This window comes from Kogia breviceps, chromosome 7, assembly GCF_026419965.1.
Source record: "Kogia breviceps isolate mKogBre1 chromosome 7, mKogBre1 haplotype 1, whole genome shotgun sequence".
NCBI classification, from domain to species: Eukaryota; Metazoa; Chordata; class Mammalia; order Artiodactyla; family Physeteridae; genus Kogia; species Kogia breviceps.
In genome coordinates this window covers 66,910,416-66,936,637 of record NC_081316.1, presented here as the reverse complement: position 1 = coordinate 66,936,637, position 26,222 = coordinate 66,910,416, and the positions used below count along the sequence as shown (strand labels likewise).

At 37.4% G+C, this 26,222-nt stretch overlaps 1 protein-coding gene across 2 annotated transcripts in view; it reads left to right on the top strand.

The window, feature by feature from the left end:
- Window positions 1-26,222, top strand: part of GUCY1A2 (guanylate cyclase 1 soluble subunit alpha 2) — a 477,302-nt gene that overhangs the window by 43,783 nt on the left and 407,297 nt on the right. For both annotated transcript variants that reach the window (XM_067038547.1, XM_059070801.2), the window contains exon 3: window positions 13,167-13,288. In XM_067038547.1, the coding sequence (XP_066894648.1) occupies window positions 13,167-13,288 (122 nt within the window). The remainder of the gene's footprint in view (window positions 1-13,166; window positions 13,289-26,222) is intronic.

Genomic DNA, 26,222 nt, shown 5'->3' with positions numbered 1-26,222 from the left:
ATTATGTCTTCATTACAAGCCAGAGTGGGAATCTTATAAATATGATCAAACTAGATAACTAAACTCTATTACTATAATCAGCAGAAATTTTTTTTCCATTAGTAGGATGGAGTTCTCTTTCATCTAAATAACTGTCTCAATTCTCCTCTCAATCTCTGTAGACATAGCCTGTGGTATTTCTTTGTTCATTGCCTAAATGGTCTTTCCCTAGTTCTGTTTATTGCAGACACAGTATTTAAAAAAGAGACAGCATATAGGACTTTCATATAAAGAGGTGTCTTAATGTCCTACTGGTTCTAAGACGTAGTAGCATATTTTTGCTTGGGTGTTGGCTACCTTCTGAGGACTTGAAGTACCTTTGCTCACTGTCTTTTTCTGTGCTCATGCTGATGAAGATAAAAAGGGGCCATGGTTTCCCTGTCCAGTGTCCTCTTTGCCTTTTAGAGTCCATCTTTCTACTTTCAATTTCTTTTTTTCAATACTGAAAAAGAAGAGCGTCTATGATCACTAACACTTGGATTAAAATGTATTAACTCATATGTGTTGTTCCTCTTAAAAAAACACAATTTTATCTCTAACTGTGAAAAGGAATGTGTTTCTTACAGTTAAAGGGATTTCAGGCAATTGCAAGCAAGTGCTGGAAAGTTTATTTTACATGTTTCTGGGGAGGTGAGGGTGGGAAAGTGGTGCTTTTCCTAATCCCTGAAATTGGGCTTTGCCTAAAGCTTGTCTGGAAATAATTCAGCTTTTAGGTGTCTTGGGTTGGATGATGAATTAGAATGGGTAACAGAGAGTAGGAGCTAGCTTTTTTCTTTTTAATTTCATAATTCAGCCTCCAACCGCTAACCTTCCCATCTTCCCTTTCCTCTGTTTTGATACTCTGCCTTTGGATCTACATTATTTATCAGAGCTCAAGGATTGTATAGTCTTGCTCCTTAATTAATTTTTATACCAGTAGCCCATAGAAACTCTCTGAGGCTTTTTTTAGTCTCCAAGACCTAGACTTGAATGAAGTGAGCAGCTGTTCAAAGGATCAGACAGATGGAGGATTCGGAGGGAGTAGCCGATGGAGCCTCTTGTTAGGAAGTAAGATAGCCTCTCTGTACTTCAGCAACTTTATCTTTAAACATTTATTCTGTTCCTTAACTTATCCATTCACTTGTTCATTTATTTATTCATAGAGATCATTCAAGTTGGGAAAATAAGTACTTAAATAATTTATTCATGCGGTATGATAAATCTTCATCTCTTCATCTCCACTGTCACCATGGTCTCTCAGATTGAGATTCCAATCTAGTTTTCTGGCTTCTACTCCTGTAGTTTCTGATCATGTATGTCTGGGTGGGGCTCAAGAATTGGCATTTCTAAGGAGTTCCCAGATGCTGTTGGTTCTACTGGTCCATGGATCAAGCTTTGAAATCCCTGTTTAAAACCATATAATAACTTACTGTGATAGAATAAAATCTGAGCTATTCCTGTGATTTGGTCTCTGCTTACCTCTCTGATTTCATCCTATTCCACTCCCCACTTTTCTCTCCACTCCAGCCATTCCAGCCTTCTGTTGGTTTCTCAACTATACCAAAGCTAGCTTAGCCTCAAGGCTTTTGCACATAGTATTTCATATACCTGGAATATTCTGTCCCCAGATGTTTACATGGATTATTCTTTTATACAGTTAAGTCTTTGTTTATTTTTTATTTTTTTATTTTATTTTATTTTATTTTATTTTTTTTCGGTGTTATTTCTTTTTTTTTTTTTTTTTTTACATCTTTATTGGAGTATAATTGTTTTACAATAGTGTGTTAGCTTTTCCTTTACAACAAACTGAATCAGTTATACATATACATATGTTCCCATATCTCTTCCCTCTTGCATCACCCTCTCTCCCACCCTCCCTATCCCACCCCTCTAGGTGGTCACAAAGCACAGAGGTGATCTCCCTGTGCTATGCGGCAGCTTCCCACTAGCTATCTAATTTACATTTGATAGTGTATATATGTCTCTGCCACTCTCTCCCTTCGTCACAGCCCACCCTTCCCCCTCCCCATATCCTCAAGTCCATGCTCGAGTAAGTCTGTGTTTTATTCCCGTCCTACCACTAATCTCTTCATGACATTTTTTTCCCTTAGAGTCCATATATATGTGTTAGCATACGGTATTTGTTTTTCTCCTTCTGACTTACTTCACTCTGTATGACAGACTCCAGGTCCATCCACCTCATTATAAATAACTCAGTTTCATTTCTTTTTATGGCTGAGTAATATTCCATTGTATATATGTGCCACATCTTCTTTATCCATTCATCTGTTGATGGACACTTAGGTTGCTTCCATGTCCTGGCTATTGTAAATAGAGCTGCAATGAACATTTTGGTACATGAGTCTTTCTGAATTATGGTTTTCTCAGGGTATATGCCCAGTAGTGGGATTGCTGGGTCGTATGTAGTTCTATTTGTAGTTTTTTAAGGAACCTCCATACTGTTCTCCATAGCGGCTGTATCAATTTACATTCCCACCAGCAGTGCAAGAGGGTTCCCTTTTCTCCACACCCTCTCCAGCATTTATTGTTTCTAGAGTTTTTGATGATGGCCAATCTGACCGGTGTGAGATGATATCTCATTGTAGTTTTGATTTGCATTTCTCTAATGATTAATGAGGTTGAGCATTCTTTCATGTGTTTGTTAGCAATCTGTATATCTTCTTTGGAGAAATGTCTATTTAGTTCTTCTGCCCATTTTTGGATTGGATTGTTTGTTTTTTTGTTATTGAGCTGCATGAGTTGCTTATAAATTTTGGAAATTAATCCTTTGTCAGTTGCTTCATTTGCAAATATTTTCTCCCATTCTGAGGTTTGTCTTTTGGTCTTGTTTATGGTATCCTTTGCTGTGCAAAAGCTTTTAAGTTTCATTAGGTCCCATTTGTTTATTTGTGTTTTTATTTCCATTTCTCTAGGAGATGGGTCAAAAAGGATCTTGCTGTGATTTATGTCGTATAGTGTTCTGCCTATGTTTTCCTCTAAGAGTTTGATAGTGTCTGGCCTTACATTTAGGTCTTTAACCCATTTTGAGTTTATTTTTGTGTGTGGTGTTAGGGAGTGTTCTAATTTCATACTTTCACAGGTAGCTGTCCAGTTTTCCCAGCACCACTTATTGAAGAGGCTGTCTTTTCTCCACTGTATATCCTTCCCTCCTTTATCAAAGATAAGGTGACCATATGTGTGTGGGTTTATCTCTGGGCTCTCTATCCTGTTCCATTGATCTATATTTCTGTTTTTGTGCCAGTACCATATTGTCTTGATTACTGTAGCCTTGTAGTAGAGTCTGAAGTCAGGGAGCCTAATTCCTCCAGCTCCATTTCTCGTTCTCAAGATTGCTTTGGCTATTCGGGGTCTTTTGTATTTCCATACAAATTGTAACATGTTTTGTTCTAGTTCTGTAAAAAATGCCAGTGGTAATTTGATAGGGATTGCATTGAATCGGTAGATTGCTTTGGGTAGTATAGTCATTTTCACAATGTTGATTCTTCCAATCCAAGAACATGGTATATTTCTCCACCTATTTGTATCATCTTTAATTTCTTTCATCAGTGTCTTATAGTTTTCTGCATACAAGTCTTTTGTCTCCTTAGGTAGGTTTATTCCTAGATATTTTATTCTTTTTGTTGCAATGGTAAATGGGAGTGTTTTCTTAATTTCACTGTCAGATTTTTCATCATTAGTGTATAAGAATGCCAGAGATTTCTGTGTATTAATTTTGTATCCTGCAACTTTACCAAATTCATTGATTAGCTCTAGTAGTTTTCTGGTAGCATCCTTAGGATTCTCTATGTATAGTATCATGTCATCTGCAAACAGTGACAGCTTTACTTCTTTTCCTATTTGGATTCCTTTTACTTCTTTTTCTTCTCTGATTGCTGTGGCTAGAACTTCCAAAACTATGTTGAATAAGAGTGGTGAGAGTGGGCAACCTTGTCTTGTTCCTGATCTTAGTGGAAATGGTTTCAGTTTTTCACCATTGAGAACGATGCTAGCTGTGGGTTTGTCATATATGGCCTTTATTATGTTGAGGAAAGTTCCCTGTATGCCTACTTTCTCCAAGGTTTTTATCATAAATGAGTGTTGAATTTTGTCAAAAGCTTTCTCTGCATCTATTGAGATGATCATATGGTTTTTCTCCTTCAGTTTGTTGATATGGTGCATCACGTTGATTGATTTGCGTATATTGAAGAATCCTAGCATTCCTGGGATGAACCCCACTTGATCATGGTGTATGATCCTTTTAATGTGCTGTTGGATTCTGTTTGCTAGTATTTTGTTGAGGATTTTTGCATCTATGTTCATCAGTGATATTGGCCTGTAGTTTTCTTTCTTTGTGACGTCTTTGTCTGGTTTTGGTATCAGGGTGATGTTGGCCTCATAGAATGAGTTTGGGAGTGTTCCTCCCTCTGCTATTTGTTGGAAGAGTTTGAGAAGGATAGGTGTTAGCTCTTCTCTAAATGTTTGATAGAATTCGCCTGTGAAGCCATCTGGTCCTGGGCTTTTGTTTGCTGGAAGATTTTTAATCACAGTTTCAATTTCAGTGCTTGTGATTGGTCTGTTCATATTTTCTATTTCTTCCTGGTTCAGTCTCGGCAGGTTGTGCATTTCTAAGAATGTGTCCATTTCTTCCAGGTTGTCCATTTTATTGGCATACAGTTGTTTGTAGTAATCTCTAATAATCTTTTGTATTTCTGCAGTGTCAGTTGTTACATCTCCTTTTTCATTTCTAATTCTATTGATTTGAGTCTTCTCCCTTTTTTTCTTGATGAGTCTGGCTAATGGTTTATCAATTTTATTTATCTTCTCAAAGAACCAGCTTTTACTTTTATTGATCTTTGCTATTGTTTCCTTCACTTCTTTTTCATTTATTTCTGATCTGATCTTTATGATTTCTTTCCTTCTGCTAAATTTGGGGGTTTTTTGTTCTTCTTTCTCTAATTGCTTTAAGTGCAAAGTTAGGTTGTTTATTCGAGATGTTTCCTGTTTCTTAAGGTATGATTGTATTGCTATAAACTTGCCTCTTAGAACTGCTTTTGCTGTATCCCATAGGTTTTGGGTCGTTGTGTCTCCATTGTCATTTGTTTCTAAGTATTTTTTGATTTCCTCTTTGATTTCTTCAGTGATCACTTCGTTATTAAGTAGTGTATTGTTTAGCCTCCATGTGTTTGTATTTTTTACAGATCTTTTCCTGTAATTGATATCTAGTCTCATAGCGTTGTGGTCGGAAAAGATACTTGATACGATTTCAATTTTCTTAAATTTACCAAGGCTAGATTTGTGACCCAATATATGCTCAATCCTGGAGAATGTTCCATGAGCACTTGAGAAAAATGTGTATTCTGTTGTTTTTGGATGGAATGTCCTATAAATATCAATTAAGTCCATCTTGTGTAATGTATCATTTAAAGCTTGTGTTTCCTTATTTATTTTCATTTTGGATGATCTGTCCATTGGTGAAAGTGGGGTGTTAAAGTCCCCCATTATAATTGTGTTACTGTCGATTTCCCCTTTTAAGGCTGTTAGTATTTGCCTTATGTATTGAGGTGCTCCTATGTTGGGTGCATAAATATTTACAATTGTTATATCTTCTTCATGGATCGATCCCTTGATCATTATGTAGTGTCCTTCTTTGTCTCTTGTAATAGTCTTTATTTTAAAGTCTATTTTGTCTGATATGAGAATTGCTACTCCAGCTTTCTTCTGATTTCCATTTGCATGGAATATCTTTTTCCATCCCCTTACTTTCAGTCTGTATGTGTCCCTAGGTCTGAAGTGGGTCTCTTGTAGACAGCATATATATGGGTCTTGTTTTTGTATCCATTCAGCCAGTCTGTGTCTTTTGGTGGGAGCATTTAATCCATTTACATTTAAGGTAATTATTGATATGTATGTTCCTATTACCATTTACTTAATTGTTTCGGGTTGTTCTTGTAGGTCTTTTCCTTCTCTTGTGTTTCTTGCCTAGAGAAGTTCCTTTAGGATTTGTTGTAGAGCTGGTTTGGTGGTGCTGAACTCTCTCAGCTTTTGCTTGTCTGTAAAGGTTTTAATTTCTCCATCAAATCTGAATGAGATCCTTGCTGGGTAGAGTAATGTTGGTTGTAGGTTTTTTTCCTTCATCACTTTAAATATGTCCTGCCACTCCCTTCTGGCTTGTAGAGTTTCTGCTGAAAGATCAGATGTTAACCTTATGGGGATTCCCTTGTGTGTTATTTGTTGTTTTTCCCTTGCTGCTTTTAATATGTTTTCTTTGTATTTAATTTTTGACAGTTTGATTATTATGTGTCTTGGCGTGTTTCTCTTTGGGTTTATCCTGTATGGAACTCTCTGTGCTTCCTGGACTTGATTGACTATTTCCTTTCCTATATTAGGGAAGTTTTCAACTATAATCTCTTCAAATATTTTCTCAGTCCCTTTCTTTTTCTCTTCTTCTTCTGGGACCCCTATAATTCGAATGTTGGTGCATTTAATGTTGTCCCAGAGGTCTCTGAGACTGTCCTCAGTTCTTTTCATTCTTTTTTCTTTCTTCAGCTCTGCAGTAGTTATTTCCACTATTTTATCTTCCAGGTCACTTATGCGTCCTTCTGCCTCAGTTATTCTGCTATTGATCCCATCTAGAGTATTTTTAATTTCATTTATTGTGTTGCTCATCGTTTCTTGCTTCCTCTTTATTTCTTCTAGGTCCCTGTTAACTGTTTTTTGCAAATTGTCTATTCTGTTTCCAAGATTTTGCATCATCTTCACCATCATTATTCTAAATTCTCTTTCAGGTAGATTGGCTATTACCTCTTCATCTGTTAGGTCTGGTGTGTTTTTATCTTGCTCCTTCATCTGTTGTGTGTTTTTCTGTCTTCTCATTTCGCTTATCTTACTGTGTTTGGGGTCTCCTTTTTTGCACGCTGCAGGTTCGTAGTTCCTGTTGTTTTTGGTGGCTGTCCCCAGTGGCTAAGGTTGGTTCAGTGGGTTGAGTAGATTCCCTAGTTGGGGGGACTAGTGCCTCTGTTCTGGTGGATGAGGCTGGATCTTGTCTTTCTGGTGGGCAGGTCCTCGTCTGGTGGTGTTTTTGGGGAAGTTGGTAACCTTATTATGATTTTAGGCAGCCTCTCTGCTAATGGATGGGGCTGTAGACCTGTCTTCCTCTTTGTTGGGGATAGGGTGTCCAGCACTGTTCTTTGCTGGTCCTTGAGTGAAGCTGGGTCTTGGTGTTGAGATGGAGATCTCTGGGAGATTTTCGCCGTCTGATATTACGTGGAGCTGGGAGGTCTCTTGTGGACTAGTGTCTTGAGGTTGGTTCTCCCACCTCAGGGACACCGCCCTGGTGCCTGGCTGGGGCGCCAAGAACCTTTAATCCACACGGCTCAAAATAAAAGGTAGAATAAATAGAAAGGAAAGAAAAGGAAGGAAGGAGGGAGGGAGGGAAGGAAGGAAGAAAGGAAGGAAGAAATGAAGGAGGGAAGCAAGAAAGGAAGGAAGGAAGGTGCAGAGGAAGAAAGGGAGGAAGGAAGAGAGGAAGGGAGGAAAGAAGGGGGAAGGAAGGAAGAAAGGAGGGAAGGAGGGAAGAAAGGAAGGAAGAAAGGAAGAAAGAAAGGGAGAAGACAGAGTAGTATAAAGTATAGTTATTAAAATAAAAAATAATTATTAAGAAGAAAAATTTCTTTAAAAAAAAAAAACAGAAAAATGGGTCTGTCTAACCCTAGGACAAATGGTGAAAGCAAAGCTATACAGACAAAATCTCACACAGCAGCACACACATACACACTCACAAAAAGAAAAAAAAAAGGGGGAAAATAATAGTATATCTTGCTCCCAAAGTCCACCTCCTCAACTTGGGATGATTCGTTGTCTATTCAGGTTTTCAACAGATGCAGGGCACTTAAAGTTGATTGTGGAGCTTTAATCCGCCGCTTCTGAGGCTGCTGGGAGAGACCTCCCCCTCTCCTCTCTGTTCACACAGCTCCTGGGGTTCAGCTTTGGACTTGGTCCCGCCTCTGCGTGTAGGTTGTCCGAGGGCGACTGCCCTTCGCTCAGACAGGACAATGTTAAAGGAGCAGTTGATTCAGGGGCTCCAGCTCACTCAGGCTGGGGTGGGGGAGTGGCACGGGGGCGGGGCGAGTCCGCGGCGGCAGAGGCCGACGTGACGCTGCACAGGCCCAAGGCGCGCCGTGCGTTCTCCCGGGGAAGCTGTCCCTGGATCCCGGGACGCCGGCAGTGGCGGACTGCACGGGCTCCCGGGAGGGCCGGTGTGGAGAGTGACCTGTGCTCACACACAGGCCTCTTGGTGGTGGCAGCAGCAACCTTAGCGTCCGACACCCGTCTCTACTGTCCGTGCCGACAGCCGCGGCTCGCGCCCGTTTCTGGAGTTCCTCTACGCGGTGCTCTTAATCCCCTCACCTCACACCCGAGGAAGCAAAGAGGCAAGAAAAAGTCTCTTGTCTCTTCGGCAGCTCCGCGCCCGCTTCTGGGGCTCCTTTAAGCGGCGCACTTAATCCCCTCTCCTCGCGCCCAGGCAGCAAAGAGGGAGGAAAAGGTCTCTTGCCTCTTCGGCAGCTCCAGACTTCTCCCCAACTCCCTCCCGGCCAGCCGTGGCGCACTAGCCCCCTTCAAGCTGTCTTCACTCTGCCAACTCCAGACCTTTCCCTGGGATCCGACTGAAGCCCGAGCCTCAGCTCCCGGCCCCTCCCGCCCCGGCGGGCGAGCAGACAAGCCTCTCGGGCTGGTGAGTGCCGGTCGGCACCGATCCTCTGCAGGAATCTCTCTGCTTTGCCCTCTGCACCCCAGTGGCTGAGCTGTCCTCCGCGGCTCCGGAGCTTCCCCCTCCGGCGCCCGCAGTCTCCGCCCGCGAAGGGGCCTCTAGTGTGTGGGAGTCTTTCCTCCTTCACGGCTCCCTCCCACTGGCATAGGTCCCGTCCCTATTCTTTTGTCCCTGTTTATTCTTTTTTCTTTTGCCCTACCCAGATATGTGGGGAGTTTCTTGCCTTTTTGGAGGTCTGAGGTCTTCTGCCAGCGTTGGGTGGGTGTTCTATAGGAGAAGTTCCACGTGTAGATGTATTTCTGATGTCTCTGTGAGGAGGAAGGAGATCTCCGCGTCTTACTCTTCCGCCATCTTTAAGCCGTCCTAAGTCTTTGTTTAAATGTCATATCCTCAGCAAGGTATGACACACACCTAAAGTAATCCTCAATCCCCTACCTCAATCTCCAACCGCAGTGATTTTCTACTACATTAGTCTCTATTATCTCTCTTCATAGTACTTATCATTAGCTTATATTATCTTGTTTATTCTCTTATTTGGTTATTTATCTTATTTACTCTTATATTACTGTGTCTTTGTAAATGCTTGGTACATAGGAGGAACTAACAGGTTTTTGGGGGGAGGGAGGGGTGTTAATAAATGAATACATTGTACTCTAGAGGTATGTACACAAAGGTATGTATATAGTGGATAAAAGAGTAAATTATGCTTCAGAAAGGGGTGTAAAATGAGTAATCCCTAGGGTCCATTATAGTTCTAAAATCTATAGTTCCAGGATCCAAAATCCTTCTTTTTATGGCAAAAATTATACTCATTTATTTGCATAGTTTTCCATTTATGCTTAATGTTCTGCTACAGTGTGTCAGATTGACTTTGTGGTAAATTTTGATTGCTGTGTAAACTCTGCATATGCAGTCTTCTTCCCTCAATCTAAAATGAGAAAAGAGGGCCCTGACTGTTCTCTTTATGTTAGCCTTTCTTTAACTCAAGCTTCTAGGGAATAGACTAGTTGTGGGGGCAGTGTGAGGTAGGAAGAATAGTGAGAAGCAAAAGTGGTAAGTAGGAGACAGGCAGTGTTTACCTTAGAAATCAAAAGGAAGTCAGGATTGAGGAAAATCTGGTTTATGGTGACAATTTTTTTCTGATGTCATTCTTGTCATTATATTGTGCCCTTCTCTCTGTGCAGCTTTATTGTGTAGTATAGAGCAAGGGACTGCCAAAAATGTGCTTTGGAAGTAGACATACCAGATTTACTAGATTTAAAGTCAGGTTGTGCCTTTGAATGATCATGGGCAGATTACTTAACCTCCCTGAGTCTCAGTTTTCTCATTTTTAAACTTGGGAATAATAGCACGGTAGGGGTGATGTTTAAATGAAATATTAATGATAATAATGTGGTAAATCATATAATCAGCTTGCTATACATAAGTAATCAGTATGTTTGTTGAATTATAATTACCACTACTGTATCTGACTCTTTTGCACCTTAATTTTTGTTGATTGTCTTTCCCTTTATCCTCTTGCTGTATCCTTTACCTGTCCTCCTTGAGCCTTTAAAACTCTGCAATCATTTGCTTAGCATCAGGAGTTAAATATGCCCAGTTCATGTTCCAGCTACAGCTTTCTTCTTACAGAGAATTTGGATTTTTAAAAATCTAAATTTCTTCCTCCAGAGTGCCTAATCTATCTGCTCTCACTGATGTTTATACTACACCACTCCTACTGGTCTTTAGCTCACAAAAACAGATTGCTATGGTAGGGAAGACAAAGCAGAGATTTCTTTAAAATGATGATTAGAAAATAACATGGTCATCTTTCTGAGATGTAATTTTAATTCTTTATATATTTTAAACATCAAAGTATAGAAAAATATGTATTCAGTATCCTGCCATTTGTTTTATACTTTTTGCCAGAATGAGCATCGTTGTGCTAATATCACAGGTAGGACTGCTGCCAACCTCATATTGGTCTGGGACACCATTTCCTATAGTCATCTAAAGGTATATTATTACTCCATTTATCACTGTGGGCTCTATGTTTGTTTTATACAGCCAATCTCTGTTCTCTTTTTATTTTGACAGTTGAATAAGGATTAAGGTAGAATAATTTCAATAGAACGTTAGAAGTGAAATTAGGAGTGGGTTAACCCTGCTTATTCAGGGAAACAAGCTTCAGTGATATTACTTATGCTGTCATGGTCAGATTTTGTGGCTGTAAATTATTTTATCTAAAAAGTGATATAGCTTTTTTTGTATATATTTATATATAATACCTATCTTACTGAATAAAAACAAGTTAGATAAAATCTAATATCTATTGCTCTCTGTTTTTGAGGTAATATACTGGGCACTTCATATCTGTTATTTTATTTAATACTAACAATCTATTTCATAGGATCACTGTATTAAGCTCATTTTTACAGATGAGGAGATTGAGACTGTAAGAAAAAATATTTTGTTTAAGGTCACTCTGATTAAAATGGTGGAGCTTGATTTAAATATAAACATGTATTTGTCTGTGTTTAATGACTGTGTTCCCCATTCCACCTTTTATTGAGTGATTACTGAATTCTAGAAATTGTAGTAAGCATTTTGTTTAACTGGTTTATTGGAGTCTAATCTTACAAACATGAAACCCCTTTACTTTTTTCTCCTCAGTCATTTCAAACATACTAGGATGAGCCCTCTTTGATACTAGGTTGGGCAGATTGCACTGTATTCCAAGTACTTTCAGGGAGTATAAAGTCCACTCCAGACCAATTCAAACCTTCAATCTCATATCCAATCTTATTCTCTGTCCCTCTCTGCCTGGGTTAAACCTTGGCATGAGGAACTTGGAATGTAATGTAGAGGTGATATCATGTATTATTGACTCCTCTGTTTTAGGCCAATCCTTTCTGGTTCCTTTCTCTTCTGATGTGTTATATCAGGCATGAATAAAATGGGAAATAGTAGAAGCCTCGTTTACTTCACTCGTGGCTGTAATAATCCTCTCTTGGCTGTGATGCCCTCAGCAAGGTGCATGTACAGGCTCTGCCTTTACTGCTTCAGATGCCTCAGCTCCTGGCTCTGTGGATTTCACTCCACAGTCTTGCTAGTGTAATCCTTGCCCCTGGCTGCAGCCTCTAGATTGGGAAAGCAATAGGAAGGGACACCCCCAGTTCACCTTTCTTTAGTGATATCTCCATATCACTAAATATGAATTTTCCCATGGGAAACCCATAGTTTTTGCTTTGTCAAATGGTAGGACTGTAGGCCTGTTCCAATTTGGCTCTATTTATTTTCCCTGTTAATAACACTCCCTGGAATCTTCTTCCATTCAGTCAGGTATAGAGGGATGATCAGGAATTCCACCACCTCAGCAGATATTCATGGAGGAATAAGATACCTAAACCTCAGTCTCTATCAGAGTAGAGCCCTCTTTCACCAACTGGTCCTCTGTAGGGAATATTATTAACCTTCTCTCTTTTACTTGTGTTTGTGTGTGTGTGTGGGGGGGAGAGAACAACAGTACTCTCCTCCTAGGCCAATAACTCATTCTTCTGATTATTTTCTTTCAAATTTTTCCTATTCCTTGACTTATGTATGCTGGTGGTGAGGTGACAGTGACAGTGACTATTTAGTCACTTCTTAAGTTCTGAAGGTGATGTCTGGTCTTCTTGGCTACTCTTTTGAAACATGGGAGTGTTTGACCCTTATTTTCTGCAGCTTTGGTGCCTTAGCTCTAATTCAGAGGAAACTGGAAAAGTTTCAGTCAACACAGTCATTTTATCAACCCTGGCATTTTATCTGTAAGTCCTCGTAAGAACTCTAGGAGGTATCTCCATTTCATGAGGGAGGAAAGTTAGACTAACAAAGATTAGATTACTTGCCCAAAGTCTCACAGATAGAAAAAGGTAAGACCATGATTCAAATTCTGTCAGACACCAAATGCTTTATTTGCTTATTTGTTATCCATGCTAATTTCTTAACTGTAATAGAAGTTAAGATGTGTTTACTTTCAACACAGTTAGTGCCAACGCACCAAATTAGCACTGTTAATTATTCTTTTTCTAGGCAAATTTATTATAGAAACAAATTACCAGTAGTTATGAAGCACTCAAATAAAGAAACATTAGATACACAAACTGATGTATTTTCTGGTTCTCATCATTTATTTTTTTCGCACATTGCTTTCTTGTTAATGATTGCTTCCAGTTCCAGGTCCACATTGCTTATTCTGATGTTAGTGATGGGTTATGCCAGAAATTATGTCTTAAAGCTTCAGTTGTTTGAAAATGTCATTATGCTAAGAGTATAAACACATGCTTTTGTGTATGTATATGAGTGTATTTGCAGAGTCTTTTAAAAATTTCTCCATATACTAATTTTGTTTTCTTCTTAGTTATAGGGATGTAGAAAAGAATTTCTACAGTATTTCTAACAGATGCTCCTATGCAGACCATTCCAACAAAGAAGACATTGAAGATGTCTCAGGAATTCTTCAGTGTACTGCTAACATACTCGGTATAGTAACTATATATTTATAAGGTTGAGAGAGAATGAGTAAGGGGAAAGGGGGACAATTAAAAAAGAGTAAATGTTTCATTTTCTACGAAAGAGAGATTTGGAGACTATGCTGAATTGAGACCAAGACCTTGTCTTCAAGTGACTTAGTTTCAATACTTCTGATGATGTTTAAATGGAAATTACATGCATGCCATTTACTTGGAGATTGGAAAACATTACATTCCAGGCAAACTTTTCTAAATATTCATATCTGAGTATTATTAGTCTTCTGTAATCCATATTTCTCTGGCTCTTACTGTCAGTTAAAATTGGGGATCTTCCTCTTTTCTCAAAGTCTATGCTTTATTATTATTTATTCTACTATTTCTGGAATGCCTGGTTGGGGCTGGAGGGTGACTCACATGTACTCATAGTGGACTCTATAACTCAAAGGCAATGAGGTATGCCATCTATGGAAGTCTCTGCTCCCTGTTTATAGGGGGGTGTCTACCTTGAAAAGAGGTACATTGTATTATAAACAAAGTAGATACCATAGCAGGAATATTTTTTGCTCTAATGTCTTACATAGTTTTGGGGAAAGATATCTCTTTCAATTTTTTTGGAATCTTCTTTTTGCCTCAGAACTCAGACAGAAATCCATGGAGTTCTGGGGAGTGGTGGGGAGGAACAGCAAATCTTAGTGACTGACTCCATACAAAACTCAGAATCACCTCTCTCAGAATCAGATTTTGGAGACTAGGAAAAACTTGTTTCACTTTCTTTCCCTTTAAGGTAAGTACTTTCCCTGGAGACACCTAAGTCCCCCCTACAAACAGATTCCAGGTGACCTCAGTGCATGAGTTTACCAGAGTTTTCTAAACATATCTGACTCCCAGAGGTAGACCTGGCTTTAACACTCAAGCTGGGACTCCAGCTAGACATTGACTACATTTTCTCCCTAGATAACTTTTGTAAGCATAAAATATTATAACAAGAACATGGACCTTTTATGAGGGGAGGCATATAGATGTAAATGGTTTGTCTAAGACAATAATAGGCAGTGAAAAGATGTACTTACCTCAATCTTAGTACAACTGCGTGGATGTCATACTACACAAGTCAACATTATTATTGGAGAAGATAAGGGGTGAGAGTAAAGGTGGGGTGGGGTTGAGCATTACCCAAGAACTGTTTATAGTTTTCTGATTTTGTATTTCCCAGGACTCTCTCATAAATGATATCTATTTCTTTTGACACATTGTGATTTTTTCAAAGGGTGAGGTGAGATGACGTTCCACTAAGAGGGATGTATCAGAATCTTGGCCAAGGGATTTTTAATATATTGAAAAACTTCTTTTTAATTGCTAATTTTCTGAATGATTCCCTGACCCTCACATCTCCTTTCCTTTCCTTTCCTTATGCTGCCTACTTTGAGAATCACTGAGTTAGTGGGAGTAAGAGGTGTACAAGATAATGAATATGTAAGAAGTACTAAAGACTTTTTCTGAACTGTGACTTGGAAATATGTACACAATTCCTACAAGAAACTCTAGGTCAGACAATTTGATATAGTAAACACCAGGTGATACTGTTGGCCCAGCATAGCTTAGTTGATAGATTAAGTTAGTGAGTGAAAAGAACAGCAGGCAGTATGCTACCTGATGGTATTAGGGGAAGAGTAGTTTTTAAATAAGTACTTATAATTTAGAAGGGGACTGTATAACAGGGTTTAGATATCCATAAATGTTAAATTTTTCTGGAAAACAGATATTAGGTCTAATTTTTTTCCCTGTAAGTAACGATGGGTTGTTCTCAAATGTAAAAAGCACAATCTTGTAAATGTCTGCCTCCTGTTCACAAGACGCTGGCATGTATCCAACAGGTGATTAGGTGCCTAGCACGTAGCTGTTCTCTTAACTTATGTCCTATCATAATTCTTGAAATATAGACTGAGGACAAAGATGACAGCTTTACTAATCATATTCAATGTAAGCTTTATTTTTATTTTTAACAAGTCACTGAAGTATGATTAATCTTGGTTTGCTTAGATCTCACCTTTTACAAAGAATTACATTTAAAGTCTTCTGTGCAATCATTTATTCAAATGCAAAAATTGATTAACTCTGAAAAGAAAAACACAGTAAAGAAAGAGGACCTGTTCTGAGTTGGGGAGTTTAGCATGGAGAAATATAGTTTCAACGAGTTTAAGGAAAATGTTGATGCCTGGAAGCCCTCTCTGTGGATGCTAGAGGGCAGTTTTCCTACTCTATGATTTATATTTACCAGCTTTGGGTGGTGTGGTTAGAATATTGGTGGATTGGACTCGAGGGATACATATTTCTCTCACCTTCTTAACATATTACAAGGTTATAGTAACGACTAAAATTGTGTTTGTTCACTCATCTGAATGTTATTTATATTTCACCTATCATCAAAAAATATTTAAAGTCATAGGTCAGAAAATATGATCAGAGTAACAAATTTTTCTCCTTTCAAAATGACCATCTCTATCTACTAAATTATAAACTTTAAGTAGTCTGATCATTTACCAGCTCTTCAGGTTGAAGTTTGAGTTAAGTGGTTGGCATAGAATAAAAAGAGAAACCTGAAGAGAAGGAGAAAGCTTGTTGCAGAAGACCAGTCATGCTTCTGTCATGCATTTGTTCCATTGCCTCTTCCCTAGTACTCCCTGGAAACGTGCACATTACAGAGTGGTTTATTCCCTCTGTAGTAATGGTAAAGAACTATTTCTACACATCAACATTTTTGTCATTGATTTTCTTTTGTTGGCTTACAAACCAGTTGTTATATTGTCTCATTATTTACAAATTAGGGATATTAAGTACAGACTATTCCTTATTTTGGTGCTCTGGCATTCACTGTGATAATGCAGTACAGTACTCTAAGGAGGTTTTTAAACTCTGGAAAAAAGGATATACAAGGAGAGATCATTGTGAACAATGCCCTCCCTACTGGAGGCTTTTAGTGTTAAACGTACTGCTTTATTTAGTACATCTTTTGCATACCAAAATGATCTTCTAATTTTAGTTTGAAAAATGTAAGCCTTTTCCAGGCATAATCTGCAAAGCTCATTTTTAGCTCCAGTTAAGTAAAAAAATGTTTATAGTCTTATGAGGTACAGCATTGAGTATTTTCTTGGAAATTGTAACAGTTGATTGGTACAGTGAAGCATCTATGCTAAAGCATTAAAGGTTGTATACTGTGTTTTCTGCTGAAGTGTTGCCACCTGATCCGTATCTTGGATTTAGGTAATGTTGGGGAAAGGAAGACAGAATTGAATAGGGAGACTTAAGGGAGAAGGACGATATATTGCTTAGCTCCCTTTGCGTAATACAATTTAAAATAAATGAGGATTATGAGGATTTCAGTTTTAACAGGGTTTGATACTGTTGTGTGTGTTTCATCAAGAGCCATAAAATACAGATGGTGTAGGATAGGGTCATTCCACAGTAAGACAGAAATCATATAGAAATGAGAGATCTAAGGTAATTCATCTACTGATGAATTATAGCAAACAGAGGTTTACTATTTTAATAAGCATCAGTTATTTACTAAGTATTAACAAAGTATAGTTTTATACTGCCTTGGCTAAAGTGCATTTTCTCTCAAAATGATTGGTGAAGGACATGAATTGTGAAAGAATCTTCATTAAAAATTTTTTTTGTGTTTTAAAGGTCTTCTGTTAGAGTGGGACTTTGTTGTCTCCAAAAAGTCAGCAATTAAAGTCAGTGTCAGAGTAATGTTTTCATGGGATTATTTGTTGGGAAAATGCTAGTGAGGAGAATGGAGTGGATGACCTTTGGTGCATATACCTCACAATATTTTTGTGGTAGACTCTGAAGTACTGTGAAACCTGAGCTCCCTATAAAATGCCACTGATTCCAGACTCATTAGCTGATATGGAACTTTTTATTGCCACTTGTTTTTATATAAGCAATAGTTTATTGCTTACATGTTGACTTGTATGTACTTTTCTGGTTTTATTGTGATTTTGAATGTGCACTTGACAGCCTTTTAATTGGTCATAAAACTGTGAAGAGTTATTTAGCCTTACTTTAGGGTTAAGATTACCTGAGGGTTTCCTTAGAATAACTCTAAAATGTGTAATTGTTTAGTGAATTAGAATATATTTAACATATTTAGCATATTGGAGAACTAGTTGGTGCAAAAACCACTTATCATTTTTATAGATGAATTAATCTTGATAGCAATAAATAAATTCTGCCAATATAGTTCTTTTTTGTGGGAGACAAACGGTGTTTTATTTATTTTTTTTACTGAAGTATAGTTGAGTTACAATGTTGTGTTAATTAATGCTGTACAGCAAAGTGATTCAGTTATACATATACATATATTCTTTTTTAAATATTCTTTTCCATTATGGTTTATCATAGGATATTGAACATAGTTCAATATAGTTCTTATTACTGTAACTTGGTAACTGATCAGTTTTCTCTTTCATTAAAAGTAAATTAAAAGTAAATAGTGTCAGTATTTTAATGAGATGAATTGGAGTTAGGGTGGCTGAAAGGGAACTGATTTATTAACTGATTTAATAATGATATTATAATGTAGTAATTTAGAGCAAAAACTAGAGCCTGATTACTTAGTTATGAAAACATACTTACTCGCTGTATGAACTGGAATAAGTTACTTCATCTTTCCATACTAGATATTTCTCATTTGTAAAAAGGGGATAATATAATTACATACCTCCTAGAGTTGTTAGGAAGATTAAATAAGTTAATTTATATAAAGTACTTACAGCAGCCTGATAAATAACAAATGCTGAAGTGTTTGTTCGTATTATTGAATATTCATAAAATAATGTTTGCATCAGAACTGGGAGGTCAATATTCTCCCTTTTATAGATAAGGAAACATATTTTGAGACATTAACTTGTTGTTAAGTTCCTTTGTCAGTGCTGACAAGCCAGGATTTAAAGCCAGGTCAGTCTGATTCCAAACCTTTCCCTGCTTCATGCTGCCTTCAAGGGCCATTGTACTAAGATTGACTTTACATCACACCTCCAATGCTAATTACACAAGTCTTTCTAGTTCTCTGAATTATGAAAGTTGTCATTGTATTGAATTTTACTTAGTTCATTACTACTTGAAAGTGTACTAGGGATATTTGCTTGCATAAGGTAGTATCAAAAAAGTTTGGTTATTTATCATTGGTATTAAGGAGAATGCAGTTTCCTTGTAATTTGAATCATTTACAGTTTAGATTTTTTTTTTCAGATTTCAGGTGTTGACAGTGCAAATTAAGGGTGACAGTGTTTGGCTCATGACACAAAAATGGTTTCATAGCTATGCTGTAGTAAACCCTATGCCAGTTCTGTTGGCCACAAGATTTCAAGCTGATTTGGTGGCTTAATTTAATATGTTAGATGTCATTGGCCTAGCACAAACCTTGCAAAAGGCTGTATTTACAATGCCATTGATTTTTTTTTTAATGGTTAAGCTTAGGAATATTGTCAGAGTATCTCATTTAGGAATTTAATAATTTAGGCATTATTAAATTTAGGAATTTAATAATTATAAAATTATTAAACTTAGGAATTTAATAATTCCTAAATTAATAAATTTAGGAATTTAATAATTCCTAGTAGAGAACTGAGTAATGATTCTATGTAAATTAAAAATAACTTCTGTTTTCTGCTTTCTGCTTGAATACTTTTTTCTGAAATGATTAGATGTAGTAGGTAGGCCTGAAAAGGATTGAGACTGCTGAGTGTCTCACTTCCTTCAATATGTGTAAAATTATAAAACATTTAAATAAAAACTGACCCTTAAATTATGCAGACCAGTTTTAGAAGATACAAGTATATTGAGAAGAAATGTAGAGGGCTTTCTTTACTCCCCTAGATATTTTTTTCTCTTAGGAGCATTTTCTTCTGAATCTTGTGGCAAGCCTTTTCCCATTTATCCTGATAAATTTCTCCACATTAAGCTTCTCTTCTTTACTGAAAAAACACGACAGTCATTTTTCTTTCTTCTTTTTTTGATCTTCTTTGTTTATATCTAATGTGTTATTGCCCTATCACTAGCAGCTTTCTGTCCTGGACCTCTTCTTTATGTGGGAGAGCAACCTCTCACATCCTAAATTCTTCAGACTGTCTGTTCTCTTTTCTGAATTTTTTAGTAGGTAGGTTTTTACTTTTCTTTTCCCTCTAAGTTTTTTTAAAAACTAAACTTTCAATTTTAGTATAGATTCAGATTTACAGAAAAGGTGTGAAGATAGTATAGAAGGTTCTCATACATTCCACACCTATATCCCCTATTATTGACAGCTTACTGTCATGGTAAGCTGGTACTTTGGTCCCAATTAATGAACCAGTATTGATACATTATTATTAACTAAATTTCAAGCTTTATTTAGATATCTTTAGTTGTTACCTGTCCTTTTTCTGTTTCAGCATCCTACTCAGGATATATTACATTTAGTCATTAGGTCTCCTTAGACTCCTCTTGGCTGTGACAGTTTTTCAGACTTTCCTTGTATTTGATGACCTTGATGGTTTTGAAGAGTACTAGTCAGCTTGTTTTCAGTTGTCTGCTGTGTACTTTGACGTATGTCCATCATTATTGTGTATGTGTTTTGGGCACTTCCCTATTATCTTGTATTATAAGATGCTCCAGACTCATCTTGTATATTTTCTGTCTCAGTCATTTCTCCAAGTCATTTCTTAAAGGAGCCTCAAAGGAGTCCAGATTCCTTTTGTTGGAGAATGGAGTTGAAAACCAAAATCTGGGCACTTGGTGTACTCATTGCTATTGGGGTGTTGCTGCTTCTAGGCTCTCTCAGTTGACAGAACAAGGAAATATATATGTGTATATTAAATGCTATATATATATATATATATGCTATATATATATATATATATATATATATGCCTGTTTATAAATATATGCCTGTTTATAAATGCCTGTTTATATATGCCTGTTTATAAATATTTCTGTATTTCTGTATTATGCTAAATATGAGCTCATACTGATGCCTTCAACTCTAACCCATTATCATGTGGATCATTTTAACCTTTCCCCCTTGCATACTGTAACTTCCTACTCCAGCAGTGAGAAACTTTGTTCTGTTTAGACATTGATCTACATAATTGTTCAGTTGCAGTGTAGGAGTATAGTTGTTTCAGAATTGTTATTACATACTCCTATGAGATATGATTTTTATCAACTAGAGTACAGTGTTTGTGTGCAATTTCAGAGTATGGATTTACATATGAAGTTTTACAGACTCTGCTCATTTCCAAGGTTATTTAGGTCAGCACCTTTCTACTCTACTACCTTCAGTGAAGTTTTTTTTTTTAACTTGTAATAAAGTTTGTAATACAGTTGTATTCTTTGTGTGACTTGATAGCTAATTCCTTTTTCCATTCTATTCTGGGATCTTACATTCCATTTCTGGGATATACATATGTATATATATAAATATATATACAAATATATATATAAATTTTTCTCTCTATATATATTTAAAATTTGCATACTGTAAAGTTCACTTTTTGTGCTGTATAATTCTATGGGTTTGATAAATGCATAGTGTCATGTATCCACAATTATAATATTATATGAAATACTTTAACTGCCTTAAAACTCCTCTGTACTTCACCTTTTTAAGCCTACCTCTTTCCCCTCAACAAATCCCTAGAAAATACTAATCTGTTTGCCACTCTATAGTTTTGCCTTTTCCAGAACGTTATGTAAATGGAATTATAATAGCAGGTAACTTTTTAATATTTTTTCTGGGTTTTTTTTTGTTTGTTTGTTTTATGGCTTAGCAGTGTGTATTTAGGTTTAGTACATATCTTTGTGTGGCTTGATAGCTTTTTTTTTCTCTCTGAATAGTATTCCATCATAATAATGTACTACAGTTTGCTTATCCATTCACCTATTGAAAGACAGCTGGTTGCTTCTGTTTCTGGTGATTATGGATAAAACTGCTATAAACATACACCTGCAGGTTTTTATGTAGACATGTTTTTGAATCAGTTAGGTAAGCACCTAGGAGTGTGATTGCTGCACTTTGTTTAGCTTTGTAAGAAACTACCAAAGTGTCTTCCAAAATGGCAGTTATCACTTATTCCTCATTCTCTCCAGAAACTGGTTTGTCAGATTGTTTTGATTTTAGTCATTCTAATAGATGTGCCTTTTCCCTTGAAGTTTTAATAAACAAAAACAGCACCTACTATCTCCTTATAATTTCAACATATACAAACTATAGTTAAGAATTTTGTTTTTCTGTTTTGTCATTATGAGTGCTTTTCCAAGATTTTATGACTGATTTAGAAACTGTTTAAAAAATTATTTCTAGTATGATTAAAAATCATACCAGAAATTATCCATGGTGGTAACAGGAAGAATATTTCTCTTTGATTTGGTAAAAATAAGCCCCTGGAATGGAGTCAGCCACCGTTATATAATGGAAAATAAAATATTTTATGTATTTAGGTGTAACTTTTAAGTGATATGACTTGTTCATTTTCATAAGCAGGTTTTGTAAGCCTCTTATACAATCACCCATTGCTCTTTTCTCAGGAAACAGTATAATTTCCACTTAATATCAGCAAAATTCCTAACATGGAAAAATTACATGTGACTTAGAAGAAATGAAAGCACAGTTAGGTCAGCCTTTTTGCATGGTCTTGTGGGGCAGTCAGGAAGACTATGAGGCTGTGATGTAAGAGTCTGCTGCAATACTTATTGACCTCTCTACTGCTTCTATTACAAAAGAATAATTTTTGGTTTTTCTCTCAGTTAGCAAGAAGTTTATTCTTTCCTTACTATGTGAGAAAGATGATTGTGGGCCCATACCACTTCCTATGTGAAACTCATAGGTCATTTTTTTTACCATCTCTTGGAACAAATTCATAGTGATTTGGCATATTTACTTTTTAAATTTAAATACCATATGTTTGTGTTCACTCCTTTTGAATCTTTTAGCTCAGATGAACACACAACCTTCTCTCCTCCCCTCTCTTTTCCATTTTTATTTTATGCCTTTTATTCATTAATTATTTTAATCTTAGGTCTATTTTTCCTTTGTTTTTTGGTCCTTTATATTCTCTAATTTTATTGCTCTTTGCTACAAATCTCTAACTTTGACTGGGCTATAAATTTTAATAACCAGTTAATTATATTGAAAATTAATGAAAATTTTAAGTAAGATTTGAGTTAAATTCAAATATCCCAGGTTCTATGCTAGATGAGTTTTCATTCTTATTAACCTTGAGTTTAGATATTCAGTCAATTTTAAGTGTTTTGACAGCATTTTTTTTTTTTTTTTTTTTTTGCGGTATGCGGGCCTCTCACTGTTGTGGCCTCTCCCGTTGCGGAGCACAGGCTCCGGACGCGCAGGCCCAGCGGCCATGGCTCACGGGCTCAGTTGCTCCGCGGCATGTGGGATCTTCCCGGACCCGGGCACGAACCCGTGTCTCCCGCATCGGCAGGCGGATTCTCAACCACTGCGCCACCAGGGAAGCCCTGACAGCATTTTTAATCACCATTTATTTCAATTAATTTGATGAACAGAACTTTATGAGTCAGAATAAAGATGCTACTCAAATTAAGGTTTGTTATATGATGTATTCCCTTTATTATCTCACAGTCAGTCTATTTTCAAAAACAAAAATATGAATCTTTTAATTTTTTTTTTATGAGCCTGTTCTGTTAAAGATTCTCATATGCTTTATTTTCCATTTTGGGAGCTATGATTATGTATTGTGGATGATTTTATAGGTGTTTTGGACTTCTCTTTACCTATTTCTGTTATCCATAATGGTAGGTAGTTAAAGTGAGATAAGAGATTCATTTCAAATATAGTATAATTGAGCCCAAACTTCCAATTCCTGGCCTATCCTTCTTTTACACCAAGTCTGATCTTAACTTTACAATAAGAAATGGTAATTTTCCTTTGTGAAGAAACGAAATGTAGCTTTGGAAATATTAGTCAGATTTTTTCCCTGTGATACATGTGAATTTTATTGTAACATTTGTGGGCAGCTTCTGTATTCTTATTCCTCATTGTTGTGGTACAGACTTGGTTAGAGTAGATTGTTGGGAGATAGAGAATGGTTGTAGATATGAAAGATTGAGCTTCACTTCCCATGTAGAAAAGAGGAGTCAGAAGAACCAGCTGTGAGTCCCCACAGAAGAGATGAATCATTGTTGGTATGAGGTAGAATGTTATTTGATATAAGGGGAGTGTTGTTGATAGATGTGAAAAGAAACCAATGGATCACATATAGCATCCAGTTGAAGAAAAAAACACGTGTTATATTCATAAGCAAGGATACTGAAATAATTCCTGACTTGTACATACTGGTCAGGATTGAACATTTTCCAGAGCTAGATGAGGGAAAAAGGAAGAAAATCCAACTCTAAATATATGTACATTTATTTTAACATTTATGAATTTATGCTTTTGCCCTTCCTAGAGAGATATTTTTTACATTGTTGATTTGAATTCTAATCCCAGAAATAATTGTCTCTACTCCAGACTCTAGTAGAGTAGATTCCACTAGTGATTGTACAGTAGGATCATCTGGATAAATTTTAAAAAATAGGCTTGTAGACCCTATATCCAAATATTCTGATTCATCATATCTAGAATGGGGACTGAAATCTTGTATGTTAAAGATAAGTTCCCCAGGGAGAATGACCAAGATCCTGAGCTCTCCTCCTTCCATGGGCACACCAAAATTACAACCATTTAATTAGCACTATTGATAAGAAAGACCAGAAGACTAGTAGAAAAGATCTTCTAGAATTAAAGATGTAAAGAAGGAACCACAACATGATGGGCAGGAGGGGCTAAGATGCAGTATAGACAAGACCCATAACCCTGGTGGGTGATCCACAAGTGGTAGGATAATTACAATTGTAAAGTTTCTTCCCAAAGACTTAGGGATCCAAGCCCTACATTGGACTCCCCAGTCTTGGGAGTCCTGTACCAGGAAGACAAGTCCCAGAATGTTTGGCTTTGAAGGCCAGCTGGGCTTACTTTCAGGAGACACACAAGGCTGTGGGAAATAGAGACTCCACTCTTAAATGGTGCACACAAAATCTCACATGCTTTGCGACCCAGGGCAGAAGCAGTTATTTGAAAGGAGCCTGGGTCAGACAAACCTGCTGATCTTGGGGAGCCTCCTGAAGAGGCAAGAGGAAACTGGAACTCACCCTGAGGACATATTGATGTCAACCATTTTGAGGAGCTTATTCTACCATGAGGACACTGGTGCTGGCAAGTGCCATTTTGGAATCCTTCCTGTAGATTATTAGCACTGGGAACTGGCCTTGCCCACTAGCCTGTCAGTGCCAGTACTGGGAACCTAAAGCTAAGTAGCTACCTTGACAGGAACTCAGCCCCAGACTCCCTGCACCCACAGCCACCCTGGGACCTGGTCCTATCCACTAAAGGGCCCAACACCTGCCCCTGCATACCAGTGCACTGACACTAACCCTAAAGTAATCAATCACCAGCAGGCTGACACCAACATTGGGCTCCATGGGCCCTACAGTCAGCTGTGTTAGGAATCATCCCCACCCATCAACAGGCTGACACCATATCTTGGAACCCTGTCTCCACAACCACCCTTGCCAGATATGGCTCAGCCCACCAGTTGACCACCACTAGCCCTGGGACTACCTGGGACTCTGCGGCCAGTCACCCTGTGACCCAGCCTCACCTGTCAGTGGCCAGCAGCCTCTGTACAAGACAGGGCCTGGTAAACAACCCAGCTGGGGGCTAGCCATGCCTACCAGACTTGCCCATAGTAGTCAGCCTGCTAAAACAGAAGGACCTATGCAGCCAACATAGGGGATACCCTAGAACCTATAGCTCTGGTGACCAGGAAGGAGTGCACTGCTGGAATGCGTAGGACTTCTCCTACAAAAAGTCACTTCTTCAAGGTCAGGAAATGTAACAACCTACCAAATACATAGAAATAAGAACAGCAATTTAGGCAAAATAAGGCAATAAAGGAGTATGTTCCAAATGAAAGAATAAGACAAAACCTCAGAAGAGGAACTAAGTGAAGTGAAGATAAGCAATCTACCTGATAAAAATTTCAAGGTAATGATAGTAAAGATGCTCAAAGAATTCTGCAGAAGATTGGATGAACAGAGTGAGAAGTTAGAAGTTTATAACAAAGTTAGAAAATATAAAGAACCAAGCAGAGCTTCAGAATACAATAACTGAAATAAAGGATACACTAGAAGGAATCAAGAATAGATTAGATGATACAGAGGAACAGATCAGCAAGCTGGAAGATAAAGTAGTAGAAATCACTGAAGCTGAACAGAAAAAAGAATACAAAGAAATGAGGAAGTTTGACAGGTTTCTGGGACTACGTCAATAGTACTATTTGCATTATAGGTGTCCCATTAAGAGAAGAGAGAGGGAAAGGGCCAGAGAATATATTTGAAGACATAATGGCTGAAAACTTCCCTAACCTGAGAAAGGAAATATCCAGGCCCAGGAAGCACAGAGTGCCCCAAACTGGATCAAACCAAAAAGGGTTACAGCAAGTTAGGGAAAAAGAATATTTTAATTACAATGTGTCTTGGTGTGTTCCAAAAAGGAACACACCAAGACACATTGTAATTAAAATGGTAAAAATTAAAGATAATGAGAGAATATTAAAAGCATCAAGGGAAAAGAAATATGTTAGGTGTAAGGGAACTCTCATAAGGAAATCATCCGACTTTTCAACAGAAACTCTGCAGGCCAGAAAGGAGTGACTTAATATATTCAAAGGGATGAAAGAAAAACACCTCCAACCAAGAATACTCTACCTGTCAAGGCTTTCATTCAGATTTGATGGAGAGATAAAATGTTTTACAGATAAGCAAAAGCTAAAATAATTCAGCACCATCAAATCAGCCTTACAAGAAATGTTAAAGGGACTTCTCTA